The 11,745-nt window shown below is 40.6% G+C and overlaps 1 protein-coding gene across 1 annotated transcript in view; it reads left to right on the top strand.

The window, feature by feature from the left end:
• The first annotated feature begins 1,346 nt into the window (after positions 1 to 1,346).
• VGLL4 (vestigial like family member 4) overlaps positions 1,347 to 11,745 on the top strand; it is an 84,045-nt gene continuing 73,646 nt past the window's right edge. The window contains exon 1 of the mRNA XM_032841683.1: positions 1,347 to 1,618. Coding sequence (XP_032697574.1) covers positions 1,537 to 1,618 — 82 coding nt within the window. The 5' untranslated portion in view covers positions 1,347 to 1,536. The remainder of the gene's footprint in view (positions 1,619 to 11,745) is intronic.

The following is an 11,745-nucleotide window of genomic DNA, read 5'->3' as shown; positions in this document are numbered from 1 at the left end:
ACAGTAATACCAATATACAAACACTTCCTGTGGTGAATTATTAGTCTATTTATGGTGCCAAAAGCTAGCTACAGTCTGCAAAGATAAAATGATTTTTCCCCTCTGTTTGCTAGAGTGCTCTTCATGTGCTAAAGGCTCTGAACATTCAGTGATTTACTCATTCAGTAAACAGCTTTTGGGTGCCTACTTGTGCTAGATACTGGAGATATGCAGTTTAAGGCTCTTAAAGGAACAGGATAGGAACAGCACAGCAGCATACTACTAACCATTAATACATAGATGGAACAGCTTTCACACATGCAAAGTGAAAATATTTTTATTCTCCCCCACACCCTATCATTTCAAATAGGCATTTGGTTTTGGATATACTTTTATTACTTGCTTAAACTTCTCTTTCTGTTTTCTCTTTTCTCCCTCCTGGTTTTGTTGTTGTTGTTGTTTTGAAAAGTTGTTAGGGTGGAAAATACCCCAAAAGTAGTTCTACTGACTGTTTTGGGGTCCTGGGCCAGTCATTTAATCCCCCTGTTGTAAAAAGATGATACCGTCTCTGCCCTGTTCATGTGAGTTGTCATGAAGATTATGAGAGAAGATATATGTAACATTAACATCAAAATTTGAAATACACAGTTCAAGTATAAATGGACCTTATGAAACAATTTTTAAAAGAAAGAAAAAAGAAACCTTACATAGATGTGCGGTGTATGTACCACAGCAAAAAACAGTGTGTGTTTCTGGACCCTGACAGCAAAGATACACCAAAAAGTTAAATTCTATGGAAGTTTGCTTCCATGATGGATTTTTTACTTTTTACTCAGCTTCCGAAAAAGAAACTTCCTGGGTTTTTTTTTCTCCTCCTACGGTTCTGCAGTGGCAAGGCTGTTTCCTGTCGAGAGCAGCTCTGTCGCAGACCCTCTGCACAGACTCTCCACCTCCTCTTTCTCTTTCTTTCAAACACTTAATACATTTAGAGACTGATCTTGTGCAGAAAATATCCCTGACATTTGAAGAGCTCCAGGGATTCAGTGAGCATGCTCCGTGCTCCCTCCCGCTGGGAAGAGGAAGCTCGTTTACATACGAGTCATACCAGGCATAGCCAGCATGTCAGCGCAGTTAACTTGCAGCGGGCTGTGAGGAAAGCGAGCGCGGCTTTGTCCTAGGAAATGTGCTTCGTGTTTTGCTTTTTTCACTCCTTTTTTATTTCCAAGAAAGATTCGTAAAGACTTCTGAAACGTTTTTAAGTGCTCGATTGAGGATACAAAACATACACCGTCTACAAATAAGCCCTTGAAGGGTTTTTGTGTGAGTTTGATTTTTCGTGTGTGGGTTTTTTTTTTTTTTCCTTTTTCTTTTTCTTTCTTTCTTTCTTTTTTTTTTTTTTTTAACTTTTACATACTTTGTTTTGATCATCTGAGGCTGGGCCTCACAGTCTTTGTGAAGTTTGAGAAGAGCCAGGAGCTACTCAGTAATAATTGATTTTTTGAAACGTACTCTTTTGGGGCAAAAGCAAAGAGCTGGTTTTCTGTGTGAGCCCAATAAATGCTATTTATGAAGATGGACCTGTTGAACTACCAGTACTTGGACAAGATGAACAACAATATCGGCATTCTCTGCTACGAAGGTAGAGGTTCCGTTCTAGAAATTGCTCTTCTCTTGCTTTTGTCAAGGCCACTCCTCCTTTAGGGTTCTGAATGCCTTCTGTGTATTTTGTTCTCTTTCTTGAGATTTCAGGGTGCTTTGAAAGGCTAATGTTGATTATGTACTATTTTCAGTACAAAGTTTGTTGTTTGTATCTTAGCCTTCAGGGTTACAGTGGGGGAGGGAAGGCAGTGAAATATAAACTGTTAAAAAGTTTCCTTTTTGCTTGCAACATATTAACTCTTCACATTTTTAACTCTTGATAATATGATTATTTTTAAATTCTGTTGGTGTTCTCTTTAGAGGAAGAACTTCTAGGACCAGGAAAAGTTAAACATGTTGTTCTGCCCCCCGCCCCCCGCTCTGATACTTATTTTAAACATGCACTATCTACAGTATTCATGTTGTATTCCAATCAGTACTTGGGATTTTCATGTAGAGGGGAACAGAAAGTTACAGTGAGTTTTTGTTTTCAGGAGCGATTGTCCCAAACAATGAAGAATTTTTCTATTCAGTTTGGGGGACTGAAAGGGCACCCATGTCACAAAGCACAGGCTGGCTCTTTGTCTGATTTCCCATTTCCTGTACAGCTCTGAGAGAGTTCTGACATTGAAGGATGTTCCCTCCACACTCCGGTCCCTTGTGGAAGTGATTGCACAACACACCAACGAGAAAGCTAAATTGAAAGGAAGAACGAAAAAAAGAAAGAAAGGAACCTACTCTGAATTCTTATTATTACCTCCTGCTATAACCGGGAGGTGTTTCTCCACTGCCTTGTAGCATTTCAAACTGTCTGTTAGTAGTAAGAAGAGAAAAAGCAACTTCTTAATCTGTTGGAAACATTATCTACGTGCAATTTGAAAAAGTGGTAATGGCCTGGGTTTGAGTGGCTGGAGAGGCATCTCTGGGGGAATTTAGCTTGGCAGGAGGAGTGTTTTTTGTTGTAACCACATACAAATCGAGGAGGAGACATCTCCTTTCTGATTCAGTAGAACCAGTTTCCATGTTTTCTCTTAATAGTGAACTGAACGTTTCTTTTGAAAAAGAAAACATTGAAGTAACTTGCATGTAAAATTTCAGGCCTGTTGCCTAATCAATTGGAAACTTACCCTTTCCCCTTCAAGGAAAATGAAATCTCATTCATACTGTTTTTTTGTTTTTTAAACTCTGGATAAGGATTTCATACTTAAGATTTTTTTTTTTTTAAGGTATATATATTTTTTAAACTCCTGCTTGTTTCACTGATGAGAATTATGGTGGATGGCTTTCTTTGAATCTGCTGCTTTAAGTATATCATCTTCTGAAGTCACTCATCTTAAAGGCAGACTTCTTCAGGATGGTGACTGGGCAGCAGCAAGTAACTGGGCTTGTTTCTTGTGAAATTAACATACTGCAATTTTAAAAAACATTTCTTTCTTCACTGAATAAGAAATCACAGACTTTTAAGGCAATATCTGTTGGCTTGTCTTTGTCATTGTGTAATATGATATTTTTCAAAACAAAACAAAACAAAACGTAATTATCAGCCTAACTGAGGAATAGACAGACTGCAAGGAAATTGATACCACATTAATTTTTTATGTTTCCAGTTGCGGAGTGGTGAGGAAAAGCTTATGGAAAGCTCGTCCAGGTTGATTTGTTGTTTTGTAGTCTGTAATATACTTGAGAGTAGTCTGCTTTGTAGTCTCCCTCTTTATTTGGCAGAAGAAACTTTGATTTTGAAAGTTGAGTAGATTGTAGGATGATTTGCCGTAGTCTGTTTGGTTTAAACATCTGCTGCTCTTTTCCTTGCTATGAAAGTTAACATTATTTTAACACCAAAATAAATACACAGGAAATGAAGAAAAGCACAGCAAAACTTGAGTGGTGTTTTTAGTGGGTTGTTTATGCCCTGGTGGTTTTCTTAGTATAAACACTGCACACATCTGTTCTGAACTCAAAGGGCTGTTTTGAGGATGGGCATAAATCTCAGATGGGAATTTTTTTTTTTTTTTTTTTTTTTTTTTTTGGTAAGAAAAGTTGGAACCATTACTGTTTCTTTAAATCCAGTACTCTGGAAGTATTCGTATTAAGCATAGCAGCTCACCAGCATTCCAGGGAAGTTATTTGGAAAATGGAATGTACAGTTGGTAGGCAGCATTTAATTTCACTTAGAGCACAGGCAGGCTTTATTTACATCTCTTTAAGAATAAGGGACAATTTAATTATCTGAAGTTTTAGTTTTAACAATGAAGATGTTGATGGTTATTCTTACTCTCCAGGTTAGTTATACCATATTCCCTGGTTCTGTTGTTCACAGCTCTACTCTGCCAAATAAACCATGTGTCTGCACTGTCATTCTTCAGCCTCTCTGGCAACATATACACAAATAGATCTTTTTAAGCCAGTTATCTTGCAGCATACAAGACCTTCCTAAAGTCCTACATTTAGAGCAACTCTAAATGGTTCAGATACGGACTCTGCTTGGTGACTGCTCTCTGGCATCGGACTTTCCCCATACTAGTCTGTAAGCATAATTGAAAAAGAAAATAAAGGAAAAAATTAACTGTAAATAAGCTTGGGGTGGGATCCATTGGGTAGGAGAAGGAGATTGGCAAAGGTCAGAAAGAATCTCAGTTTGGCTAATTTCTGGAAACCCATCACTTTCATTGGTAATGAGCAAATTAGCAGAACTCTGCTTGTGTTAATGAGTCTGTTCAAAAAACCTCATGGTTTATTACCACAACCCCCAACAGTCAACCAGCTCATCGTTCATGACCATACTGCATGTTCATGTTATACCCATTTGAACCCCAGTTTTGCCTCTATCTTCATGAAAAGGTCATGGGCCAACCTCAGCCTTCATTTTTCCCCTGTGAACTCCTGAGCATACTCCGCCAGTAGGCTGAAAGCCTCCTGGAGGCAGGGCATTCTGCCTTGGTCACCACTGGATCCTGGAATCCTGCCACGGTGCCTGATTTGGCTCCCAGAAAGTGGCTGACTGAAAAAAACCCCATGAAATCTCTCCGATAGCAGTGTAGTCACTACTGTATAATTTAATACTTCATTATATATACATCTTGTATTCTCTAATTATCTAATTATTGTAGAGCTGTACAGGACCTTAGGTAGATCTTAGACATTTGACTCCCCGCCCCCCCGCCCCCCAAGGAAACCAAGGCCCAGAGAAGTAAATTGTCTGTTCAAGTTGATTCAGAAAGTTTGTAGCAGAAATGAGTTGTTGTGAGGACTGAGTGGTTTTCTTTAGTCTCTAATTTTTCTGTAGCATTACTGCCTCTCCACGATCATTTTATGTCTTGTCTCCTTAGTTATTAGCTTGTCAGTGATAGGGACTGTGCTCGGTCTTGGGGACCCTTCCAGCATGGGGTGGCAGGGGACATCTGAGATTACAGTGCACAGTGAGCCTGTCCTGGAGTCCTCATTGCCTTGAAGCCAGTTGCTGGTCTAGATTCCCAGGCTGTTGTGATGTCAGGAAAGAGAGTAATGAGAACTCTAGGTGACCAGCCTTGTTGGAATTTGTTCTCCTTGCTGCTCTGGCACTTAGGTTTGCTTTACTTTTTTTCTGATTGTGCAGAGGAGGAGGCCCTGTGTAATGCCACTTCACAAAGAGTGTTTTCCCAAGGGAGTAGAGAACTGGTTAGACCATTGATTTTTCTCAAGATGGCTGACGGTTCTATTTACATAATTACGTGGTGCTGAAAACATAGGTCCTAATAAATGTGCTCATGGTTGGCCGTGGCTTTAAGCTGCTGTTAGTGATACTTTAATTATGGGTTAAGAGCCATTAGTGTGTAATTTGGTAGAAGAATTCTCCCCTTTTAATTTAATAGTGCGATTTATATTGGGAGAAAGTAAGAATAAATTGCATATTGTGATCATCTGAAAGCTTAAGAGGAGAGTATTCTAAGTTCCTCACATTTTGAGCTACTCATTGTTTTAGAACATAATTACACTTATTTCATCACAGGGTACACTTAAAATTAATTTTCTGGAATTGAAAGGAAAATGCAGACGAGTTGTTGAGTGAGACTTTTTCAGAATTAGGAGTAAGGTTGGGTGACGGGATTCCTTTTGTTTTCTGCCAGTCTAACCAGCAAGCAGTTTAGTGTTCTTTGTCTAATGAGTTCAGAGGTATCAAGGAAACTTAGAGCATTGGGTACTATTAAGGTGAAAAGGCCACAGAGCAGAGCCATTTGAACCCGCCTCTGTTCCAGCCCTGTGTATCAAGTGACCAGCTCTTGATCCAGGGGTGTATTCTGAAGTCGAACATCTGCAACTATTTTGCTGTGGAAATTCATTTTACTTTAGAATTTTGTTTGCAGGAGAGAGAGGTGAAGGGGAGGAGTTGGGGGGGGGAGAGGAAGGGGAAAATTGGGGGGGGGGGGAAGGAAGGGTGGCGGGGGGAGGGGGGCAGTTGTTGGGGGAGAGGCTGAGAGGAGTTTGATTAGTAAAACATGCCTAGGTGAGCCCAGGAGATCTCCTGCAAGAGATCCAGCCAGTTTGTATTTCTTCTAATTACAGTTTGTGAAGGGAAGGTGTGATTATATCCTCCTTCCTTCCAGCTCCCCCTCCCTTGTTTCTCTGCCCTCTTCTGGAAAGATTATTTTACTTGGCTGTTTATCTCTTGGAGCTTACACATGGCTTTGTTTTGGAAGGCAGATTTCTCTTCCTTCCTTCCTCCTTTCCTTCCCTATTGTCTGCATGGCCTTCTATTCTTAGGGTGTTGGGATTTGTTGCTGTGAAGATTTTTTTAAACACGCCATAAGATACAAAAAATACCCCGCGGCTTGTGAGAAGATTCAAAACCTCTCAATATAGCCTCGTTCCACTCAATTGTGAGGATGTTGCAGAAAACTTGGTTTTGTCTGAAGAAATTAGATCCAGACTTCGCACTTTTGCATATATACAAATGTATAAAACCGGTCTAACCAGGGGTCGTTTCTGGCTCTGTTTTATCTCCGCATCTGACATTTATTCAACGACTGTGTTTAGCGGTGCCTCCGTGTCGGATATTGAGTTTGTTAGCGGCATCCCTGCCGGGCTCCTCAGCATCAGTTTGTGCTATAGAATAGTCCCTCTCCCGCATGCTTTTACTTTTAAGTAATCCCTATACCCAAGGTGGGGCTTGAACTCACAACCCTGAGATCAAAACAAGAGGCGCGCAATCCCTCTTTTATTTCTTAATGAACTCATATGTCAGCTCCCTATCCCTCCCCTCAAAGAAACCCCAACCATGGACGCTTAATTTTTAAAAGCAGAGTCTGAAAATGATTTTACTTTTTCCATTTGTTCTCTCTTTGCCTTCCTAAATGTTACATGTTCTGCTAAGTTCTAAGGAATTCTTTCTGTCAGTTTGCTTTGTTATCTTGCCTTCTTTTTTTCATTTTTTTTTAAAAGAATACTGTAGATTGTTACAATTTCAGGGTATTGTGTACAGAATGTGTTTAAATCCTAACAATGCAAATTACTACTAGGTGAAAGGTTATTTACCCTAAATAAAGTAGAAAATCTATTCTTAAAGTTACCTTTAAAGATTTTATTTATTTATTTTTACAGAGAGAGATCACAAGCAGGCAGAGAGGCAGGCAGAGAGAGAGGAGGAAGCAGGCTCCCCGCTGAGCAGAGAGCCCGATGCGGGGCTCGATCCCAGGACCCTGAGATCATGACCTGAACCGAAGGCAGCGGCTTAACCCACTGAGCCACCCAGGCGCCCCTTAAAGTTACCTTTAATTTGTGGCTAATTTATATGATCTTTCTGAACTCTTAATAACTTGTTTGTTAACAAAGAAGTCTGTAAACATAACAAACTGAAATATATTTAGTAAGTCATCACAGAAAACTCAGTCCTGTCCTTTTCCCACCCAGTATCCATTCTCTTAAAGGTATATGGAATGCATGTGCTGTGCTGGAATATATTAAGTCTTGGGTTGTCCCTCTCTCTTGCAACACTTTTTATTATGAAATATGCCATATGTACACAAACATGCATAAAACACACGTGTGGTTTGAAAACGAACAACCTTATGATCACCGCCAGGTCAGGAAATAATAATTCACCTCTTTCAAGTATTCTCTCCTTGTCACATTCCTCCTCGCCCCAAGAGGTCATCACAATTATAATATGTCTTTTCTTCCTATCTCTACTACCTCTATGTGCAATTCTAAACAAATTAACTTAGTTTTGTATGTTTTTCCTTTCCTTTCCTTTTTTTTTTTTTTTTTTGAGCCCAATTGAAATTATTTCCTATGTCCTCTTTTGTGTCTTGCTTGAGGTTTTTTATAGTGGAAATGTCCCTGTCTTTTCCATGTGAAGCCAGCTTATCTTCAAGTGTGGGAATCTTGGCTGTGGAACATATGCAGACGCCCCAGCGTCCTTCTCATTCACTTGCTGCTCACTGTCTACTAAACATAGCTGGTGATGCTTTGGTCCAAACTTTTTTTCAGTCAGTGTTTTGTTCACAGTCTTCCTCACCTGTTGAAAGCCTTCTACCCTGCAGGTCATAATGGGAACTTGTATGTCTGAGAAACTCTGCAGTTTGGGAGAGTGCAAAGTGGGGGATGCTCAAGGAGATACATAGCTTAATTAGGGTCTGAACAAGGGCTTTCGTTCTGCATTAATAAGCAATTTGCTTAAAGGCTGAGACTTGCTACAAGTCAACTTTGTTACAGTGCCAGATTTCTTTGGACGTTAATCCAGGGACTTTTAGATACACAGAAAAAGCTTAAGTTGTTCCAGTATTCAAACAATACTCTACATTGTAGAGAGGTGGCTGTCTGAGGGCAACAAAGATTTGAAACAATCATCTGCATTATGCACCATCTAAAATTATGAATGAAAAAGAATCATCCATATGTATGGCTCTTGATTTTTATTTTATATCTGCTTAGCATGAAAATAGCTGCCTGTTAATTGTTTTTGGCTAATGATTCGATTTTAATAGAGTGAATTCCAGAATTTAATGATTTGTTGCAGATGCATTCTGCCAAGCAATTTAGCAAAGTTGTTTACACTACCCCAAATCCAGCTGGACAGAGCGAGCCAATGCTTCTTCCCTGATAACAGTTCAGGGAGTGATGAGTGCAAATTTCTGGACCTTTTTTTTCCCCCTTTGAAAACAAACACGTCTTCCGTTATATGGCAGCACTGTTAGAGTGGCAGGGGATTAATTTAAAATTTTATTTCAATGTCAGCAGCTCTTTCCGGTACCCATTTTCTCCCATTCTTACTATGTGTGTCCTTTTAAATGATTATTTTTTTCTGATGAGCAACTGATAAACTGTTGGCTGACCTCACAGAAAACTCTTGTTTTATTTCTCTGCTGAAAAGTTGTGACCTCTTTGCCAGTGCTTAAAATCACCCATGAGAGGGCTTTGAGTAGCTTTCTTAAAGGAATATCCAGTAGCGGCTGTACCAGGCTCTAAGTTCTGTTGGGCAGAGGGCAAAGGAGATGGAAAATAGTAGGCCTTCTCAGGATAAAACCTATAAAAAGTTTTCCAGCACTGCTCTACTGGATTCAGAATTGGTTAACAATGACCACTAGTTTCTGGAGACCACGATGGGAGCCCTTTTTCTCTGAGAGCCTTTATACTGGTGAAAGATGGCTGATTTGGGGAGGGAGGAGGTGGAGTAGAGTTCTAGAACCGACAGCAGACGTCGGACATTGCTCTTGGTGTCCAGCAATAAATGTAATGCACATACACACTCACTTGGTTCTATATTTTGTCCAACACAGATTGGGAGAGGGCCTTCTTGTAGAGCTGGAAGAACTCTTGTGTATCCTTTAAGGAGAAGATAGAAGAACCACCACATCTTGCTTTTCCACCTGCAGACTCTTCTGAATCCACCTCCATCCTTCTTCCCCTTCCCTTAGGCTCACTGAAAGGTTAATTCTTCTATTGGTGCTCATAGATACCAGCCCTTCTGGCCTCAGGGACTTCTCCATGATCTGCTTCTGATTTCCCCTTCTTCCTCTCCTGGTTCTTTCTCTTTATCATGTGCTTAAGCACACAAGTTTTTCCCAACTTTAAAACAAAACCAAACTCATCCCTAAATCTTACCCACCCTCTTGCCTCCCACCCCTGCTGCAGTATTAGACTCTTATCTTTGCCATCCAAGTTTTTAGAAGAATGTGTTCAACTTGTTTCTACTTCCTTCTGTCCAGTCTCTCCTCAATCCACTGTCATCTCACATCATCTCATTTCTGCTCCCACAGCTCCACTTAAGATTTCTGGACGAAGCCACTAAGTGATATCCTAGTGGAAAGTTCAGTGGACACTTTTCAGTCCTTACCTAGTTGAATCTCCTAATACCATTTGGTGTTGACTCCTTCCAAAATCTTAAACTTCTTATATCCCTTGGCTCAAATACTCTTTGAATATGCACTCCATTGGGAATTGAGTGCTGGTGAGCATGTGGTGAGCAAAATGTACAGGGGCTTTATGGAGCTCCTGGTGTTGGTAGGAGGGTATGAAAGAGTGAGGCAGGCTGATAAACATTAAAGACAAATAAACTGTGGTTACAGCTTGAGAACAGATTGGAAGGGAAGAAGGAGAGAATGTAGAGATAGGAGAGAATGTGAATGTGCTGCACTGGTTTAGGCAAGAGATGGTAGTCACTCAGATTGTGGTGGCGGTCATGGAAAAGGAGAGGAGTAGAAGAAAAATTTAGAGAGAAGACTGACAGTACATGGGGAGAGGCTGGAGTAGGGGATGAGAGAGAAGACATAGAAGACATGGAGAGTGCCTCCTAGGTTTCTAGCTTGTCCAGGTGAGTGGAAGGAAGTTTCTGCCATTTGCAGAGATGGGAAATACAGGGAGAGGATTGGGTTCTGGGATGAGATGATGAGTTTAGTTTCAGATATGTTGAGTTTGAAGGATCTTTAAAATTTCGAAGAAGAGCTAAATATTATAGGATTGGATATATGGGTTTAGAGCTCAGACAAGAGGCCATTGCTGGTGATACTAGTTTGGGAGAGAGAATAAGTGAAGCTCTGGGCAAGAATGGTCACTGGGGAACAAAGAACAGAATGAGGAGTTGAAGACGTACTAGGAACTCTTCTCTTAGGTCTCTATCAGTTTTCTTCTTTATTCCTAAAATAACCCCACAACTGATCCCGCCTCTAATCTTGTTCTCTTATAAGCCTTTATCCATAGTATTACCAGAGTGCCATCCCTTATTTACTGTTACAGCCCTATTTTTTATTATTCCTTCACCCACACCCTGTAGCCCAGATACATCAAACTACAGTTCACAGACAGCTGAGGGTTAGAGGTGCCTATCCACCCCTCCCTTTACTGCCCCCACTTCGTGTACTTGAAAACATGTGTATAACTTCTGACTTCCCAAAAACTTAACTACTAATAGCTTACTGTTGATTGGAAGCCTTACTGATAATATAACAAAAAGAGTGATTCATGTATGTTTTGTATATCCTGTGTGTTATATACTATATTCTCACAATAAAGTCAGCTAGAGAAAAGCAAATGTTAATAAGAAAATTGTAAGGAAGAGGAAGTACATTTACAGTACTGTACTGTATTTACTGGAAGAAAATTGCATGCAAGGGGGACCTGAACAGTTCAAACCCATGTTGTTCAAGGGTCAGCTGTATTTGAGTGAACCATTGCCTCTCTCTGAAATCCACGTCCCCTGCCCTTTCTCTTGACTTCTCTTAGTCCCTCAAGTGCAGAGACTCCTCGAAAGTGACCCTCCTCACTCTTGCCTTTTTAGCTGAATTAGGTGTTTTGTTTGTAGTTTCGTGGCATGCCGAGCATGCTTTTGTCAGAGAATTTATTTCACTGTGTTATATACTCCTCAGTCTACCTTTCTGTAAGCTCTGGGAGGGCTAGGACTTTGTCTTCCATCTCTTTGCTCTTAGCACCAAGCATCGTGGTGTCTGCTTAGGTATGAATCTACTCCAGGGTCTTTTTGTTAAAGAAAGAAACATTGATGGGGCGCCTGGGTGGCTCAGTGGGCTAAAGCCTCTGCCTTCGGCTCAGGTCATGATCCCAGGGTCTTAGGATCAAGCCCTGCGTCGTCGGGCTCTCTGCTCAGCGGGGAGCCTGCTTCCTCCTATCTCTCAGCCTGCTTCTCTGCCTACTTGTGATCTC

Source organism: Lontra canadensis, unplaced genomic scaffold, assembly GCF_010015895.1.
Source record: "Lontra canadensis isolate GAN:19392208 unplaced genomic scaffold, GSC_riverotter_1.0 scaffold124, whole genome shotgun sequence".
In the NCBI taxonomy this organism is placed as follows: Eukaryota; Metazoa; Chordata; class Mammalia; order Carnivora; family Mustelidae; genus Lontra; species Lontra canadensis.
Note: the sequence above shows the minus strand (reverse complement) of the source record. Positions and strands in the feature narration are given on the sequence as shown.